Source organism: Euprymna scolopes, chromosome 26, assembly GCF_053919585.1.
Source record: "Euprymna scolopes isolate OS-2025 chromosome 26, ASM5391958v1, whole genome shotgun sequence".
NCBI classification, from domain to species: domain Eukaryota; kingdom Metazoa; phylum Mollusca; class Cephalopoda; order Sepiida; family Sepiolidae; genus Euprymna; species Euprymna scolopes.
Window position 1 is genome coordinate 59,516,311 of NC_136507.1, and position 21,133 is coordinate 59,537,443.

At 35.5% G+C, this 21,133-nt stretch overlaps 1 protein-coding gene across 3 annotated transcripts in view; it reads right to left on the reverse strand.

Moving 5' to 3' along the window:
* Positions 1-21,133, reverse strand: part of LOC145248091 (uncharacterized) — a 79,447-nt gene that overhangs the window by 16,699 nt on the left and 41,615 nt on the right. For 2 of the 3 annotated variants that reach the window (XM_080109877.1, XM_080109878.1), the window contains exons 2-4: positions 16,058-16,249; positions 8,777-8,902; positions 7,319-7,411 (exon numbers count right to left, since the gene is read on the reverse strand). In XM_080109877.1, the coding sequence (XP_079966003.1) occupies positions 7,319-7,411; positions 8,777-8,902; positions 16,058-16,249 (411 nt within the window). Of the gene's footprint in view, positions 1-7,318; positions 7,412-8,776; positions 8,903-9,302; positions 9,667-16,057; positions 16,250-21,133 lie in introns of those variants that run through there. The other variant, XM_080109879.1, reaches the window with a different exon arrangement.

Sequence of the window (21,133 nt, forward strand, 5' to 3'; positions counted from 1 at the left end):
GCCTGCTATCAACACGGAATTGGCATTAAATTTCAAAATCAGACAATATGATTTTCCTTTTTCTACTTTTTCTTTAAATCTATCGTTTTTTTTTGGGTTTTTTTTATAGATATAAATAGAAGTTACCAAGAAGGAAGAAGAAATACCAGCGTTGTGAGTCATACAAGGAAAATTAAACACATTCTGAAAAAAAATACGAATGAGTCATTACTTATTAATGCTAAAAGTCACCCGGGGGGGAGGAAAAGGATTAGTGAGATTAATAGATTAACAACTGAATGATGAAGAATATTATGAGAGGATTGAAAATGATGTATGGAATGAACAAAAATTAAATACTTATGAAGATGGTTTATGACAAGTATTTGTTGGCATTGGATCTGAAGACGACTATGTTGTAGCCTGGAGGGAAGCTGACCTTAAAAATGTCATTAGAAAGACTTCCAGGCAATGCTGTCTATGTACAGCTAGTTCGATATGAATTATTCAGATTTTCCCTTCAATTAAAAAATAAGCACAGGAATAATTTGAAAATTTCTCTTTCGCACATGATAATGAGAAGTGTATCATTAAAATGACCTGACGACTGCAGATGAACAAATACTTGGAAAAACAATTCTTGTTTCTGTCAGTTTACATTGCAGTTTAAGATAATTATACCTTCCCCAATTTGAATTTATACATCCTTCTATAAGCTTTGTACATTTTATTGCCTTCATTATCTACATACATAATCATGATGTCATAAAATGATCACGTCATCCATCAAAGAGAGATAAGAAATCCTTTATTTCGATCAGGGATTCCCGCAGATTCAAAGAAGCTTTAAAAAGACTCACAAAAAATAATTGTACTTTGGAAATCCACGGTATGTATAGGGATCCATATGGAAATTTGTTGAATATAAATAATATGTAAAACAATTTATGTTCAAATTTTTCTAGTGTTTTCTGTTAATCTGTCTGTTTGTCTGTCTGTCTGTTCCAATTTTGTTCGGAAACTACTTGGTCGATCTGGCTGAAATTTTGTATGAACCTTTACACACACACACACACACACACACACACACACACACACACACACACACATTTATCTAAGTTAAGTATACCTCTATATTTATATAAGTTACTGAGAACTAAGTGTTATGGTATCCGTTCGATGCACATTGAGGGATTAATAGGGATTAATAGGGATTAATAGGGCTAAGTATTTCACTTTTTCTTGTAAACTACTGGGCCGATCTGGCTGAAATTTTTACATGGACCTTTATTATGATAAGGTGCAGGGGGGTAGATGGATCCTCACTGTAAACTGATCTTGTGTTTAATCTCACCAATATGGGAGATAGTAAAAAAAAAAAAAAATCCTGCCTCCATGCTAGGCTGAAAGTGTTGTACAGGTTTTATTTCAGAGGGTTACCCTCCATTACCTTCATTACTTTTGTAATTTCAGCAGTGGTATCCTTCTTCATAAGAGTATGGTGGTGGTGGTGGTGGGGGGGTTTAAGTTGATTGCCTGTTATTGAGATGCAAGGTATGCCAACGAAACTAACTATTTTTTCTTCCACTATATAGTGACCTTATTGGAAAGCTGGATTCCAACCATAAAGTGATCTCATTGGGGAGCTGAATTCCCACAATAAAGTGAACTTATTGAGGAGATAAATTCCCACCATAAAGTGACCTTATTGGGAAGCTGGATTCCCATCATAAAGTGACCTCATTGGGAAGCTGGATTCCCATCATAAAGTGACCTCATTGGGGAGTTGAATTCCCACAATAAAGTGACCTTATTAAGGAGCTGGATTCCCACCATAAAGTGAACTTGTGTCTAACCTTACAAATATGGAAAGTAGATAAACATATTCGGGCTTCAGGCTAAGATCAAAGTGTAATATATGTTCCATTCTAGGAAGTGGTGAAGGGTTCATTTATTTCATCTCTTTTTTTAGAAGGGCGGTCTGTTGTTTGACATGTTGTCATCCATAACAGTATGAACCGACAATAGTTTGTTTTTTTTTTAACTAAATAAGAGTGTCCCTTTTGGAGAGCTGTATTTCGACTATAAACCGTGTCACTATTGGAGGCACACCAGCACTACCTGGCCTTAACCTAACTTTAACCCTTTGAACCAAAGTGTGGTTTCTATCCTTGTTTGGAGAAGGTAAAGTCCTTCTAAACTGATGAAATTTTGCCTTTGTCCCAATCCAGAATGTCCCTTCTAGATCAACTGGATTTTCTCCATATTAAAAACGGACTTTATGTCTTTTTTTACTCATTTTCGTCCCAAATAAGATGCGTCTTGTCATTTAGACATTTGGGATCATGTCTAACAGGGGATTGTGGCAAGCTGAGTAGCAGAGATGTCTGCTCATGTTAGCTTTAAACTTCAATGTCAATACGATCAAGAAAACAGGAAACAGGAAAGGAATTCCAAAGTCTAACAGTCCAAAGGAAGAAACTATTAAAGTAGAAAGTAACGGGATGGGATTTTTCTGCTTGGCAGGTTGGTTGGGAGTATGTCAAGGGATAACAAGGGCTATGAATTCATCAGAGCACATTCCATTAAAATACTTGTAAAAAAAGCAAAGTCATGCAATTTTGTGGCGATGGGACAGAGGTTGGAGCTTGATCGACAGTGTGGGACCTATTAGATTTGAGACATTTTAGGGGCTCTATCTAAAAGGGAGAGACTAGCAGTAGATGCACCAGCCCATATGGACTTATGATGGCTTTGTAGAGGTGTAGGATATTCTCAGGTATGAGTAATTTTCTAGCACGGTAAAGGGAGCCCATCTTTTTTTGCAGCAGCCTTGACAATGTGGTCAATGTATTTGTTCTAATTCATATGAATGTTAAACTGAGGAGTTTGAACAATGAGCTCTCAGGTAGGGTGTTATTTGTCATGGCAATCAGTTGATGAGAATGTCTAGCATTGTCCTCGTTAGGAAGCAATTAAATAAAGTTCCTGGGTGGAAATCTAAAGTGGGAGAACTCCAAAAGGAATGTACACCGGCCCTATGACTAACCTCTTGTGTACCGGTATGTAAATATCTACGTCATACAAGATCTTTATTTGTGCATATTTTTTTTATGTTTGTGGAGTAGGGGGGATTAGAGTGTCTCAGTATGACTAATCAACATTCCTATCCTTTCTCCACACACTTTTTATTTGCATGAATTTAGGCATTCTCTTGTTCGTTTGTAACGAAATGTCAGTTGGTCAGGTTATGTCAATAATGTAAAGGTTTACACATAAAATGTTAAGGGACACGTGCACAAAAAAAAGACAAGTTTTTAAGACCGTCTTTTCCCTTTAAAACAAAAGCTATTTTATTAATATGGCTTTGTTTCAGTTTTTTATTTTGCAACATATTTGTTGAATGTCTACTAGAGAGAACTTGAATGCCTACTAGACACTATCCTCGAGTGTGTAAGGTCTCTCTGTACAGGGGTTTGTCAGAACAACCTGGTATGAGGATACTTTTCCCTAAAAGTAAACCCTGACTATGAGGGGCGTGCAATAAGTAATGCGCCTGACCCACTTCCCATAGCAGTAGAGCAACGAAACTTGGCACAGTTATTAGTCTTTCTCTACATAGGAACCACCCAGAGTTATGCATTTCTCCCATCGTTTGATGCAGCGCTGGAGACCGTTTTTTAGAACACCCCAGGTTGGTCCTCCAACCACGACGTGACTTCAGATATCAAGGCTGCATCATCTGGGAAACGCTTTCCTTTCAAAAACAACTTCATGGCTGGGAAGAGGTGAAAGTCAAAGGGTGCAAGGTCAGGAGAGTAGGGAGGATTGTGGACCGGAGCGTTGTCCTGCAGGAGGAGGGTACCTTTGCTGATCTTGCCCTGCCTCTTGATTTTGATAGCTTCCCTTAATTTCCTTCAAAGTGAAGCATAGTAGGCTCCTGTAATTGTGGTACCTTTTGCCAGAAAATCTGTCACCATTACTCTGTCCTGGTCCCAGAAGACTGTGAGAATGACCTTGCCTTCTTTGGAGGTGGTGAGTCCAAGTGCTTCCACTGCATTGACTGTGCTTTGATCTCTGGATCATAGTTTCATCCTGTGTAATCAGTCTTTTGAAAAACTTTGACTCATCTTCTTGGCACATCTCCAAATTCATCCTCGAGCACTCAACGCGTTCTCGCTTCTGGAATGATGTGAGCAACCTTGGAATCCATCTGGCAGACATCTTATGCATATGCAAATGGTCATGAATGATAGTTTCCACAGACCCTGTACTAATCTTGACATCTTGGGCTATTTGGCGAATAGTAATGCGCCGATCTTCCAAAATGGCAGCCTCAACTTGATGGACAGATGCTTCATCAATGGCAGAGGGGGGGGGGGCGACCAGGTATGGGAACTTTTTCCACAGACTTTCGGCCATGTTTGAATGCACAATGTCAGCGTTTTACAAGATCATATGATGGGGCATTATCACCATAAGTTTCTTTCATTTCATCAAAAGTCTCCTGTGGTGTGCGTCCTTTCAAATATAAAAACTGGATCACTGTTTGACATTCAGCAGGCTCTATTTCACACCTGACTCAGTTTAAACACCTGTAAAACAGAAACCACAATTAATTCAGAGCTGTAATTTGTCACATAACTCGTAGAGATATAAATCATTGCACATGCAAAATTTCAGCTAGATCAGACAACCGTAAATATTCAAAATCACATATTCGTATTATTTGGATTCTTTAGACTACTGATCTCATTTTGAGTGTCATTTTTACAACTTATAGTCGATGTAACCTCCGACCTTCTTCAGGTATATCTTGTTGAACTCCGGAATGCTTCTATCAAACTTGGGAATCTGTTTTTTTTTTGTTTTTTTTTACATAGGCGTCACCACTTATCAAGGCCGATAGGCCACTCAAAGATAAGGGTTAAAGAGTGTAGAGTAGTCAAAAGGACAATATAGTAATCAATAGTAATGGAAGTTCGGTAAATTTGTTAACTTAAGTGGAACGGCTCATCAGAAACTTGTTCACGTTGGACTTGAAGACAACCATATTATAGACAGCTGGAAAGCAGGAAAATGGAAGACAATTCCACAGGCGTGCAATTCTAAGAAAGAAGCTTTGATCATGGAATCTATGTTTAGGTTTAGGTACAAATAAAGAGTGGGGAAAATTATTGATAATGTTTTCAGCTAGTCTAGTGTTTCTTGTGAAAGTTTGGCGAGGGGGACCATAGATTGAAGCTCAGTTGAACACTTTCCATGAAAATAACAATAAAGCAGAGACAAACTCGCAACATCTCTTCTGTGAGATAGAGGTTGCAGCGAAGAGAAAAGGACATCTCCCACCAGGCTACGAAGTCTATTTTGAACCCTATCAAGGCAGGACAAGTCTTTTCTAGCAGCTCCTGCCCATATGTGGCAACAGTATTCCATCCTTGGACGTATCTGGCGCTTATATAGATAGAGAATTGCATCAGCAGTGAGATATCTACTGGATCAATAGAAGGATCCGACCATTTTTCCAGCGGCCTTGGCAACAGATTTGATGTACGTATTCCATTTAAGATCAGGAGTAAAGGTCAAGCCCAGAAGCCTGTCAAAACTTGAGGCCTCCCCAAGACGAGAGCCATTCATTTTAATTGATGCCAGATGGGGATCAGAACGTTGATGATGTAAAGATAGAAGCTGTCATGTGCCCCTGGTAACATCGGGTAGCCATGTTAGTTAAGAATAAATATGTGTGGGCCTTTTTATTACACTGCACCACTTTGCGGAAGAAGTTATAGATTATTCGGGCCATCCATAACTATGAAATTCTGATTATCATAAATAAATTAATCCAAAGATAATTGTACTTCTTGAACGTAAATATCTGCAACTAACCTGCCAAGCAGCAAAATCCCACCCCTTCACCATAGAGGTCTCTAGATATTGGAAAGCCTTCTACTTTTATAGTTTCTTCCCTTGAACTGCTAGTCTTTGGAATTCTCTTTCTGTTTCTTGCTTCCCTGTCTGTACTAACATGTTGAAATACAGACCAACCAGCCTTCTGTGTGCCATGATGCACAGGAGGCTGATTGGTCTGTATTTCAACATGTTATTACAGACAGGGAAGCAAGAAACAGGAAGAGAATTCCAAATGAAGGAGTCCCTACTTTTCTCTCTAGATATTTAGTCCTACCACTACTACCAGTTGTCACCGGGTTTTTCAGCTATAATGTGATTACACCTTCCGTAATTGCTTTTTTTAGATACAAACACTAATCGAAATTTATTTATCTTCAAAGTGCATTTTTATAAATTTTACAAAGTAAGGTATAAAAATTTAATTTAAATTGAATTAAAAAATTATCTTGGATTTATTTTATGTAATGTACATTCTGTTGCACTTAAAAAAAAATCATTGAGAATTTTATATCTATATCATTAATTGCTAGATGAAAGATAATATTTTTAAATTGCAACAAAATGTACATTACATAAAATAAACCAAAGATAATTTTTTGATTCAATTTAAATTAAATTTTTATACCTTACTTTGTAAAATTTATAAAAGTGCACTTTGCATATAAATGAATTTAAAATTGAATCTTGTACCTTTATTTTTAGAGCCTATAGTAAAAACATTTTGTTTAACAATTTTTATGCCTTGGATGAAATGCTTTTCTAACTTGTATCTTATCTTTTTAAGATTATATTTTAAAACTCTCCTTCTCTCTATTTCAGTTTGTATTTCTCCTCACACCACAACTCATTTTTGCAACACCCTCTTTGTATTATTACAGGTCTGAATATTCTCTGTGTTTCAGTTTGTATTTCTCCTCACACCACAACTCATTTTTTGCAACTCCCTCTTTGTAATACAGGTCTGAATAATGAGAAAATCTGAATTTTTTCAACAAAACCTTTAAAATGACTTTTTTAGATTTTTTTTTTTTTAACTTCTTTCAGAATAGAAAATCTTTCAAATTTAATAAGGAACATATTTCATATAGGTTTCATTAACAAATATTCAGTACATAACGAGAAAAATAGAGATGAAATTTTCAAAAGGACTGTATAACTGGTTATGGTCAATAGTAGTCCACGCCAGCGAAAGTCTTTGTTATTGTTATTCTGTTATTATTATTATTATACATTTTGTGTCCTGCTCTTTCACACGAGGACGAATTTTACTTTTTTTGCAAGGGGGGGGGGTAGACTTCCACTGGACAACGCTGGTTAACGGTTCCTGCTAATAATAATAATAATAATAATAATAATAATAATAATAATAATAATTATCGAGAACGACTGAACTAAATTACAGTCACAATGTGTTTGAATATGAACCTACCTGGATTCTCTTTATTGTTCTTTTCAAATTCTTCAGAAGCAGCCCGGGCCAATGATTTTAAATCTTGCAAGGTTCGATTCTTCAGAAAGTTATCTGTGATATATAAATAAATTTTGACAGGTACTAAATCTATATAATAAAGTATAAATCTATATAATAAAGTAAAGTCAGTTGGATTCACAATTTTTGTCATCAATACTTTACTTCTTACAAAATCAATATTTCACTCTAAACTGAAGAATAGAAAATCGATCCTAGGTTTACTTTCAGCAGTCTCGTAAATCTCGCTTTCCTTATTTTGTTCTTTGATCTTTACATTCCATGAGCGATCTTTCTGACAAAGGCGGGAGAATTGCTGCTTTCTGGGTCGGAATCTGTCTGTATAATACTTTGAGATAGTTTTTGACTTTAAGTAGTATTTTTTAGCTCCTTACATCAAGTTGGCTTCATGGCTTGTCAGGAGCGATTTCGATAAACAAAACCGCCATTTTATTTTGTTGAACATCGGTCTATGTTGTTAAGAACAATAAAACGTAGTTAAAGTTAATTCATCTAATCTGATTTATTTTTGTATTACTATTAAAAAAATAATAAAGTTGTTAAAAAGAAACTCCATTTTCTTTCCTTATATAAACATTGTAATGAAAACGATATCTATTCACATTAATTCAAAGTTGTTTTTTTTATCAATAAAACCTTTTAACTTTTGTAGTGTATTCATTATTACATATCTATCTATTAAAGTATTCAGATTATATTAGAACTATTTTAAAAAATAATAATGTGCTTTCTTAAGGAAATATTTCACTTTTCTTTAATTAATAATGTGTATTTTTTAAGTTAACAATGTGCGTTTCTTAAATAAAAACACGCTTTTCTAAAAATCAATAATTTGCTTTTTGAATATTAATGTGTTTTTTTTTAATTAACAATGCGCTTTTTTAAGAATTAATAACGTACTTCTCAAAAATATAATAATAATAATAATAATAATAATAATAATAATAATAATAATAATAATAATAATGCACTTTTTTAAAATTACCAATTAAATTAAAATTAATAATGTGCTTTTAAAAAATTAATCATGTGCTTTTTAAAATTAATAATGTGCCATTTTAATGAATAATGTGCCTTTTTAAGTTAATCGTGCGCTTCTTTAAATGAGTAATGCACTTTTTAAAATGAATAATCTGCTTTTGTAAAAATTAATAACATACTTTTCTAAAAAAAATAATTATGTGCTTTCATAAAATGAATAATGTACTTTTTTTTAAAAATTGATGATTTTTTTAAATTAATAAAGTACTTTAAAAATAATAACGTGTTTTTTTTTTAATTAATAATGTGCAATTTTGTTCATGATGGGGTGATTGCTAAAGAGCACTAATCAAATAAATAAAAAAAGAAATAAAAAAAGAAATGTCCATTGGACGGCGTTTGTAAAATTCATCTTACTCATGGCCTCTCCATTACAATAACTCGTGTTACAAAGGCAATGGACGTTTTTCCTGTGAGAGAAGCAGCCACTTTCAGGCAAAGGTTGCGGCAACGGAATCAAATCAGAACAGGATCGTATGACGACTGAAAAAAATGGGGGGAAAAAAGAAATACAAAAACACAACTTTAAATTTTAAAAAGTCCAACTTGAAAGTAAAATCTATATATCTACAGAAGTGAAATTGTGTGTGTGTGTGTGTGTGTGTGTGTGTGTATACATTTCCCTACCAAATAATTTTGTCAATTTTAGGTCTACAGACTCGAGATTTGACATAAGTGGTATTGAGATTTAGGAAAATCTTTTTAATCGGTTTTCGGCCAGACATATGGCTGTCAAATCGTTCAATGATTTGACCTTTGAAAACTCTACCAAACTCCTCTGCCAACTTTGGGTCTATGTTATATTGTCTCTAATATAAAGAGTTGTGTGTTTGATTATCATAAAGGGAATCGTGTGGGAGTGACATGTATTTTTAGAACCTACCTCTGCTTCTTCGATGTTGGACCATCTGGAATTTTCTCGTCCTGGAGGGCGACTTGATACCTGTTTTTGGATGAAGATTCAATCACTCCAAGACAAGGAATTAGTTCTATAGTTTATTTCACTTTTCCCAGATGTCCTGCAGAAGGTGGAAAGTGAAATCGGCCTGTGTGGGTTCTTCTTCTACACACGTCAGCGTTCGTCCCCCCCCCGTGAAGAGGAGGAGACAACGGGAAGCCGTCCGTTGTCTTCTGAGTCCAAATCAAATCTCAACAATTCAGCTAACCTGATCACATGACTCACACGCAATCAAATCAGCTGATATTTTACTTCTGGCCAACGTGTCTACACTATAACTCACCTCTTTCCTTCTCTCTCTCTTTCTTTATCCATCTTCCTCTCTCTCTCTCTCTCTCTCTCTCTCTCTCTCTTCCTTAACATTCCTTTCCCCCTTATTTATAAAAATGTATGACGAAGACATACATTTTTTTTTGCTACCCACTTTTTCTAAGGGAATCCTAAACTGACCCCACTGACAAAGGAACTGTCATACCATTATTCACTAAATCATAAACAAAATAAATAAAATTACATCTACAAATAATACCATGTGGCGCGAATCCTTGCGCCCTCGAAGGTCAACAACTCTCTGTGACCCCATGGCTTCCATCTCGCATCTTAGGATCATGCAGAGATCACTATATCTCTTATCAAAGCTCATGACTCAACGAGATAAAAGATTTTTCTTATAATATTACGAGAGCATTTTCCTATGTCTCCCGCCGAATTACGCATCCGGAGAAAAATCCCACGAAATAACGACACAAAAAAAAATTCTACAACCATTTCGAAAATTAGAATAAATATCGACTGAACCTTTGACTCTTCCAAACTTAAGAACTAGTTGACCCCTTATTCAACCCAGTAGTGTATCTTTTTTCTCCTACACTGCTTAAATCTTATTTCTTTCTCCTTTTTTTAACATCTTATCATTATTATTAATTAACAACATGTTCTTACTTATAAATTAATCATTATTTCAATAAATCCCACAAGGCAAAAATCCACTCCTCCTCCTTCTGCGAGAAAAAAAAAATACATATCCAAGAACAAGAAAAAACCTGCACAATTCTGCTGTGAGAAAACATCAATCGCATGAAAATATAAATTAAAAAAAAAAAAAATCTTATCATTCACAAAGTTTCATCTCACCAATAAAAATTACAAATAACAAAAACATAGATTCGTGGAAACCCAAAATTGTCCACGTCAGCACATTTTGAGGTCAGGTTACATAACATTTGACCACCTCACAGAATCTCAAAAATAAAAAAATAAAATTTTTTTTTTTAAATCACAGTCGTTTACAAAAAATACATAGACATTTACAATTAAAATACATAGTCGTTTCCAAAAACAAAAAATAAAAACACGACTCATTTAAAATTTTCAGACAATCCTTCAAAACAAAATTCAACACAAAATAACAATTGATGGAAACTAAATTTGTCCACGTCAGCACATTTTGAAAAAAATAATATCCCCTTTTACTTATCCTAGTGATTTTTATTATGGCCTTTTCTGCCATTTTCTCTACTGCCACTTACGCCACGTCAGGGAACTCCATTTGCTCCCTGACGCTGGGCAGAAACACATTTCGCTTTGCTATATTGGAAAAACTTTTTTTTTCACATCGGTAACCGCGACTGCCTTTCAAGGCATATAGCTCAGCGAAACATATCGGGATTCGATCCATGGATTTTTCCATGTTGATCCTACTCGAAATCACAGAATCCCATCACCCTAAGACAACACTTGTTTTTTTTTTTCTTGTTTTTTTCTTAATCTAAAAAAACATACATTTTAACATTTCATAAAACAGTTTACATATAATAACATTTTTCCACACCAGAAAAAAAATTCTCACAAAAAAAACCCCGTACAATTAGAGAAAAAAAAACAATTCCACATTAGCAGAAAGTATCCACTGTTTCTTAACAAACAAACAAAAAAATACACATTGTTTTTTCCTAAAAGTACACAAAGCTTTTACAATTTAGCGACAATTTAACCTTATAATTTGTTTAACTTATAAATTCATAACAAATATTTGATTGACGTTTTTCTCTGGTAATCGTGACAGTAATCTCATTTCTTTTCCCCTTTTGTTTCACCTCTGTAACTAAAGTTTATGTGTTCTATTTCTTTTACACCAATTTGTTATCAGTCTGTCGATTAATATATCTGTTTTTTTTGTTTTTTTTTTAAATTATCATATAATATAACTACACATAATTTTAATGTGTCTTTGTTTCCGTTGTGTCTATATATATTTGTTTCACCGCTGTTTAATGAAAGGACCCTACGTTGTTTTCGTTTTTTTTCTTTAATTTCTTTATCTTTTCCTTTTTTATGTGTAGCGTACAATATTTTTTCTTTCTTTTCGTCGTGTCTATATAATATATATTTTTTATGGTAACCACCAGGTTCGATATTTTTCTTTTTTCTTTCACACTCACGACACCAAATGAGCGTTTGAATATATATACGGCGCAAACATAGAATATTTTCTATGTCTCCCGTCTTAAATAATTTATTCGGCCGGACCCTTTTTCACGGCCCATATGGCATCATTCAGGGATGTGGGTAAAGTAACCTCATGTTCGTTAACAGCTCTCATTCAGCCATCCCATGCCAATATCTCAAAAAAAAATTTGCCAACATCTCATTCGTCAGATTTCTGACTTCTAAAGTTCTTACGTATCAGCGGCATATATTCTTTTTTTATTTTTATTCTTTCTCCTACTACAGATTCACTACATAGTGGCCACGTCACCACTACACGTCCGCTCTTGCGTTGGAAGTTCTGTTACTCCCAAGATTGGGCATTTTCAATCAGCCGAAGCTCGCAGGCGGCCCTATCTGCAAGCTTAATCTATGTGGGTGCATTCTATCGCACACCCTCGTTGCAGCTACAACAAGCCTTTTAAGCCCATAGGCCTGCAGTACTCCCGTCTTTATTGTATGCGAAGAATATGATCTTTCAACCGTCACACCGGTCAGCTTAATCAAGCTACATACAGACGGCGAAAATAGCATTTTTCATAATCGAAAAACCTATTAAAAAAATCCCCCTTGCAGGGTCCTGTGAACCTCTTCCCCCCCCCCAAAAAAATAGTTAACCGCCTACGTAAATTTAAACCTGCCCCCTTTTTAAAATTCTCATTTGACTAGACCGACCATTTTATCTTAATCTAATCTTCTGATTTTTTTTTTTTTCTTTACTATTTTGCAGACCACTGGAAAACAACAATTATACATTATATAATACAATATCAAATCATCAATACACATTTTTTCTAACAATGAACATTAACTTCTAAGTAATTACATAAAACAACCTTCTCCAGTCCTTAAAAAAATGTTAAAAAATGTTAAAAAAATGCCGTTAAAACTGGAAAAACAATATTCACGATTTAGAGAAAAGTCTGGCCTGAAAAAGAGCATCAATTCTTTTTTTCTTTTCTTTCTTTTCTTTTTTTTTTTAACCCAGTTCAAGGCAAGCGATGGCCATTTTCTCTTTTTGCAACGGTGTAAATATTTCAAGTTATGATTGACACATTTCCAAACAATTTCAATTGTGCGTGTTCCCATTACATTTTCTTACTGTCTCATCGGCCCCTTGCTTTAAACAGAATAACGCAATTCTTTGTTTTTCCCTTCTAATTTTTACATTAAGTGATATTTTTCTTCGTTCATAACGATCTAATTCCTAATACGATAAACATTTTTTTAAACTATTTTCTATATATAAAGTTTTACATCTGTGTGTCTGTATGTCTTCCTTTTCTTTCTTCGTGAAAAGGTTGTACGTGTGTATTGCTTTTTTTCTATTGTTCTTTCTTTTTTCTTTTTTTTCCAGACATTTTATTGTGTTTTATGTGTTTTCTTGTCTTTTTTTTTCTTGACACGTAATCTCATTCCAATTTCAGGACCCACTTCCACGTTGTATTTTTCACCCCAGGTTCGATATCACATTGTCGATGCGAACTGGCCAACGGCACCAAATTGAGTTCTTGTTATACTGTCTCTAATATAAAGGGTTGTGTGTTTGATTATCATAAAGGGAATCGTGTATGAGTGACATGTATTTTTAGAACCTACCTCTGCTTCTTCGATGTTGGACCATCTGGAATTTTCTCGTCCTGGAGGGAGACTTGATACCTGTTTTTGGATGAAGATTCAATCACTCCAAGACAAGGAATTAGTTCTATAGTTTATTTCACTTTTCCCAGATGTCCTGCAGAAGGTGGAAAGTGAAATCGGCCTGTGTGGGTTCTTCTTCTACACACGTCAGCGTTCGCCCCCCCCCCGTGACGAGGAGGAGACAACGGGAAGCCGTCCGTTGTCTTCTGAGTCCAAATCAAATCTCAACAATTCAGCTAACCTGATCACATGACTCACACGCAATCAAATCAGCTGATATTTTACTTCCGGCCAACGTGTCTACACTATAACTCACCTCTTTCCTTCTCTCTCTCTTTCTTTATCCATCTTCCTCTCTCTCTCTCTCTCTCTCTCTCTCTCTCTCTCTCTCTCTCTCTATCTATCTTCCTTAACATCTAAACACTTAAAATTTTAGATATAGGTTACGTGGACATGGATCAAAGTTTTTTTTATTTGATTTGAGCCCAAAACAATAAATATTAAGGGGTCAAAATTTGGGTCGAATTAAAAAAAAATTTGACATCTGCGGTCTCTACCAAATTACGCAGCCAATTTTTGGTCTAAACATTTGAAATTTTACATAAAGTGTATTCAGACATAGGGCAAAATTTTTAATCGATTTTTGGCCGAAAATTTGGCTGCCAGGGGGTCAAAGTTCAAAAGATTTGATCTTTGCGGTCTCTAGCAAACTATTCAGCCAATTTTGGTTCTAAAAATATGAAATTTTACATAACGAGTATTCAGACATGCAGCAAGCTTTTTAATCAGTTTTTGGGCGAAAATAAGGCTGGCAAAAGGTCAAAGTTTAAAGAGTTGACCTTTGCAGACTCTACCAAACTCCCTCGCCAATTTTGGGTCTAAATACTTGAAATTTTAGATGTAGGTTACCTTAACAGGAGTCAAACTTTTTAATATATATATATATATATATATACATATGCACACAGTTATGAGCAGTACATAGGGTCCGGGCAAAGGCGGGCTGAACTGCTAGTATTCAAATAAGAATAAATAGAAAAATAATTTAAATTACACAGTGTTATTCATCTCCTTCCCACTACAGGAAGATGTGAGACAAGAGTCAGAAGGTGGGACTGAAGAGCCAGCGTCCCAGAGGAGCAGTACTCTGACCTGCAAATATGCCTGTCGGCATTCCTTAGTAGGGGAGTCTCATGTGATTAACAATAAACTAACCTCTTCTGAGAGAGAGAAGGTAAAGCCTAGGAGAATGGACCTCTTGCACAGGACAAGCAATATACCGTAATCAATAGGGAAAAGGCTATTTCCCCGGCTGAAGTATAATGATGTGCTGTTGCTTTTATTGTTCTTCATTCATTTCGTATGAATCAAATGATTATTGTTCACATTCGTTCGCTTGAGTTAGAATTTCTTTTTTAGAAATAGGGAACACATGGAGGTTTCCAACATCCCTATATGAAATTATTTCTGTGCTACTGAGGAATGCCCACAGGCATTTTTGCAGGTCAGAATGCTGTTCCTCTGGGGCGCTGACTCTTCAGTCTCACGTTCCGACCCTTGTGTCACATCTTCCTGTAGTGGAAAGGAGATAAATAACCACTGTCTCCGTTCCACCACAAGTACAACACACAACTCGGCAGCATATTGACTCGGGTGGACAGTGGGAATTCATTATTCACATTAGCTTCAGTACATTCTAACGACATAATCACATCGACACACCAGTTCTCATTAGCTCACTAAAGTTAAGCAACGTTGCACCTAGTTAGTACTAGATGGGTGACTATTTGGGAATATCAGGCACTGTATGTCGGAGGATGTCGACACCACCTTCCAAGAGCTACAAAAATTTAATGCTGTCATTACTCCTGACCGGGATATAAATACAACTAGGGACTGTTTGTGAATTTGATATTCCCATGGAACTTCCTCATTTGAATGAAGCCGGTTCAACCCACCCTAAGTGAATACCACTGCTGCATTACATTTTCTCCATCCATCGATCAGTTCATCAGTCTGTCATGCTTAAATTTGAAACAGCATTTTCAGCACTAAACGCACAGATTGAATGAATACATCTTAAGAATACTCATTCCTGTTATAAAGATGTGTACCCGTTCCCAAACAAGAAAAACAAGGGAGATAATTCTGTTAAGATTAAATAAAAAAAACAAAAACAAAAATAAAGAACAAAAATAAATTTATAGCCATTACCGTCATTGTTGTCTGAATTGGTTCAGATTTAAAAAACAAAGGAGGTAATTTTGTTAAAATTTAATTAAAAAAACAAAAAACAACAACAATAAAATAATAGTCATTACCGCCATTGCAGTGTGTATTGATTCAGAAAAACAAGGATGATAATTCTGTTAAAATTAAATTATAAAAAAAACAACAAAAAAACACAAAAAAAAATATTAGCCATTACTGCTATTGCTATGTTACTTGTATAAAAAAACCAAAAAAAAAAACAAGGGAGGTAATTCTGTAAAAGTTAAACTAAAAGAAAAGAACAACAAAATAGACAAAAACAAGAAGAAAACAAACATTACCGTCATTACTGCTGGAATGGGTTCTGATGAGGCATTTGCCCTTGCAAGATTCAGAATATGTAGCTTTCGGATTTACGGTGCCTTCTGCGGGGCAGTTAACGTTTTTCTTTCCTTCTATCGGCTGACCGCTGGTGTCAAGGAAGGTGCTTGTACACATGTAACAGTTGATGTCAGCTCTTACCAATGAAACACCTAAAAATAAATATAATCATTAAATCGATGTCAACTCCACATTCAGCATTTTTTCAAGCTTTTTATACATGGTGGCCCACTTAAAAGTAGCCCAACCTCTGTCTTCCATGTTTTTCAAAGCGGCCTACCTACAAGTAGCCCAATCTCTAATCTTTGTCCATTTTATTTTCAGATTAAGCGCCCCATTTAAAGGAGGCCGATCTTTCTAATCTTTCTCCAATCATTTTTTTTTTTTCAGATTAAGCGGTCGATTTAAAAATAGCCCGACTTCTCTTTCTCCAATCCTTTTTTTCAGAATAAGCGGCCCACTTAAAAGTAACCCAATATCTCTAATCTTTCTCTTTACGACCAACTGAAACCACAAGACAAAAGGCAATTCTTTTTCCAACAAGATGGCGCTACATGCCACATGTCCCACAGATCAGACACGAGTTCATGACATGTTTACGGAAGAAAGAACAATAAGCAAAGGGTTATGGTCACCACATTCCCTGGACTTGTCATCGTGTGATTTTTATTTTAGGGGTACTTTTTAACAAAAGGTTTATGCAAATAATCCTCAAAATCTAGACCAACTAAAGGGGAACACTACCAACACTATCAGGAGAATCTCCAGAGAAACTCTAAAAGTAGCATCTGCAAACGTTGTTAAACGTGCCCAGAAATGCATAGACGTCAACGGGGAGGACTTCCAGCATCTTTTATAACCCTACATGTAATGTAAACAATGCTTCAAGTAATTTAAACAATAAAAGAATGTTCCTCCTCTCTACTACATTTTTATGGGATACTTTTAAGTGGGCCACCCTGTAATTGTAAGCATTAGCAATAAAATGCAAAAATATAAAATACACATGAAGAAGCGGAAGAAAGTTTTTTTTTTTTTTGAAAATATGGATGTGAACTTTCATCTTTTTTTTTTTTTAAATGGAATCAAATTCTTCAGTTGTTGTCTGAAGATCCTACCACATGGTTCTCCGCCCGACAACACTGCCTACCCCACATTGTTTCCGTGGTCTTCTACTTTATCTTCTCTTCTGACTGTGTAGTCGTCTCTCAGCTACAACATCTTCCGGCACCTTGGAACTTTTACACTGAAGGGGTGGGATTTTTCTGTTACTGGCAGATCAGGAGTATTTTATGTTTCCCCTATTAAATACCCCTGATCTACCAGATTAGCAGAAAAATTCCAACCCCCTTTATAAGGTTACAAGTGCAGTAAGTTCATTTGAGGACATTTCATGTCAGTACAAGTGATGCGACAGGAGATAGAGCTTGACAGACAGTGTGGAAACTATTAGGTAAGAAACCTTTTTTTTTGCACCCTATTTGAGAGGGAGAGGCTAATGGATGGTGTGCCAGTCCAGATGTGGTAACGGTACACCTTACATAGGTGAATAGTGGGCTTATGGAAATATAATATAATATTGGCTGATGTAAGAAGTTTTCTAGTCCAGTAGAAGAGGCCTACCCGGTGTGCAGCTATTGAAGCGGGAGCGTGCAGTGGTGCAGAAGTATAAAAGAAAATAAACACCTTCAAGAGAAACAAAAAACAAAACAACAAAAAAAAACAGAAAATACAAACTAAGTAAATATCAGTTGGGTTTGAATACAAACTTTTATCTTTTTTTTTTAAATGAAATAAAACTCTTCAGTTATTATCTGAAGATCCTGTCATAATGTGCTACTACATGGTTCTCCGCTCAACAACATTGCCTACCTCAATGCTTCTTCCATGTTTTTCACCTTGGTTTTTTCTTCTGGTCGTATCGCCATCTCTTACATTGGCAACTACCGAGGGAGGCGTGAATTGACTCACAAATATTTAAAAAAATAAACACTTTCAAGAGAAAAAAAAAAAAAAAAAAAAAACTCCCAGAAAATACAAACTTCAACACATTCTGTAAATATCCGTTTGGGTCTACATGCATGTGTGACACCATCGCAGAAAATGTGCTAACGTCCACATCTTAATCAAGGCCTCTTTGTCAACGGTTGATGTTGTAACATGGCCGTTACTCTTTAACCGTGTCGTTACATTTCAAGTACTCGAACCCACATATTGTCTGGTACCATCATAAGGGAACAAAAAAAAAAAAAAGATAAAAATCCGACTCTACATTTTTTTAAAAGTGCAAATGAAATGCATTTATTTGTGGCTCTTTCAAGAATAATGCAAAAGTATTTTCGCACATGCATGTGTTTAATAATGCTCTGCCATATAACATGCTTTTTAAAAGTCTCTCTCCCCACCATCTCATGCTGGCCATAGCTAGCGCTTTCTCGCCCTCGGTTTCACACATCCATTTCCCTCAGCATGCACTTTGCTTCTCTTCCTGACCTCATGGTGTATTTTTTCTCTCCTTTTCTTGTCATGCAAGCTCGTGCACACTTGCTAATGTGCATATCGCTAAAACGCCCGCTGCTGCTGCTAATATTTTCGCTACTCAGTTATCCTATGGCTACTGTTGATTTTCTCGTTCATCGGCTCTCTACTACAATAAGAATGCATCGCTTTATTACAATGTTAGTTCATCTCCTCATTTACTCCAGGTCACAACTTGCTGTTAATCATCTCAAACTGGAAGCTCTTCAACTGTTGCAAACTAAAAACTGTCTATAAACTGTCCCTAACGGTCATAAACTGTCACAAAACTCACTCTAACTATATTTATCTCTATGACCGATCTTTTGTCCCAGTCACCTATAACACATTGATTAACAATCCTATTATCAGCTGTCTTTGTGTACCTGGCTGAACAATTTCTTCTCTATTGTCTTTCTATTAACTTCGCTTTTGATAACTTTGTTCTGCTGATCAGCTTATTTCCTCTTTTCTTTGAACTCCCTAACACTTTGGTGAGGGGACGTTGATAGTATCACAGTAAGATAGATTAATAAATTATGACATATAACTGATATGGTGCTTGAAGACTTCCAACTAACTTTGCCAATATAGCTGTATAATTACATCAGTCATACTTGGACAGACTGCATCGTTGTATCACAATTCTTCAGAGTAACTAGATAATGAAATGCCTCAAGCTGAGAGTGAAACTCAACTGTCTAGTTGACAGAGCTCCTAACGATGCGGCTATCAGTCACTTGCCATTAGTAAGCGAAATCTCAGTGTTTATATGAACACTACCAATTGTCGAAAAATACTCCATTTGTTTTTATACAAAAAGTTTTGCATCATAGCAGTTGGGTAACCAATCCTATAAATCTTTATAGTGTTTATACAATAGTGCTCAATAACAAGTAAAGCTGTATATTTATTGTTATGGTGTAAGCTGACCTACCTACTTCAGGAATAAATGAACTTACCCAGACACAATAAATACAGATAGATCAAAACGTAGTGAAAGTTTTGCATCATAGCAGTTGGGTAACCAATCCTATAAATCTTTATAGTGTTTATACAATAGTGCTCAATAACAAGTAAAGCTGTATATTTATTGTTATGGTGTAAGCTGACCTACCTACTTCAGGAATAAATGAACTTACCCAGACACAATAAATACAGATAGATCAAAACGTAGTGGTAGGTCTTGGCGGCATTCATTTGCCGTCCAGTGACGATAGCAGGCTCATGCCAATCGAGGATCCAATCAGGAATCCAATCTCGACAATCAATCGGTTATTTTATTAGCCTTTTATTTTTTTATATATTGCTTATATGTTTATATGTAATTTAACTATGGCGGCTAAATGCCCAATTTACATTCGTTTACCTCGGTTAGGGAGAGTAAGTGAAAAATTCGCCAAACAGATTAGCTCAGCTGTAAAACATTGCTATTTTGCCTCCAATGTACGTGTGATGTTTGCGACAAAACCATTATTGCCATCCTCTCAAAAGGATTTCTGCCCCTCCCCCATCATATGAATAATGTTATTTATCAATTTTAATGTAGTTGTAGTGCCAACTACGTGGGCAAAACAATCTTCAGGTTAGATGGTCGCGTCTAACAACATGTATCTAGTAAAATCCGGAATGGAATTTACCAACCAACGGACATTTTGAGCAATACGTATGGTTTTGCTATAACGGACCATTTGCTTAAAAACCCTCGATGTGCAATGAATTCCAGCAGTGACACATTTTCTATCCTGAGTCACGCTCACTCGTTATTTCATTTGAAAGTCCTGGAGACTATTCACATCCGGTTAAGGAGATCTTCCCTCTGTAAGCAGAAGGATTGTCTTTTAGGTTTGGATGTGATTTGTCTCTAAGGCGTTTTCTCCCCATATGATAACGATAGATTTATTTTAGTCGTTCCTCTCTTTTTTGTTCTCTTCCCTCCGATAATTTTATTTTATTTTAGTCGCTCCCCACGTTTAAATTCGTTTCCCTATAGTAGTAAAATAAAAAAAGAAAACCCTCGATTTGGCTTTTGAAAAGTGAGGGCGAAACCTGGTCGGCCGACTCTATCCCATTATCTATTTTTTCCCCCCCGTCATTAAATATTTTCTCTTTGTCCTTCTTTTTATCATGGATACAAAAAAAGACTCAGTCTTCCCTTTTTCATAGCTATAATATATGTGTATATATATATGTCATCCACATACAGTACTGTTTCGCTGTGTATATATATGTATATATGCGTGTATATATATATCTATATGTATATGTGTGTGTGTATATATATGTGTATATATATACGTGTGTGTGTATATATATATATATTGTGTGTGTGTGTGTGTGTGTGTGTGTGTGTGCGTGTGTGTGTGTGTGCACGGAAAAGTCAGTTATTTCAAGCGACGTAATAAAACCAACATGATATCAAAATCGTAATCTTGGAGCTTTTCAAGCATCAGTAAAATGAACAATTTACGTTTACATGCAGAGCAGTCATCCTACCGAAATAAAATTGAAGCAGAAAA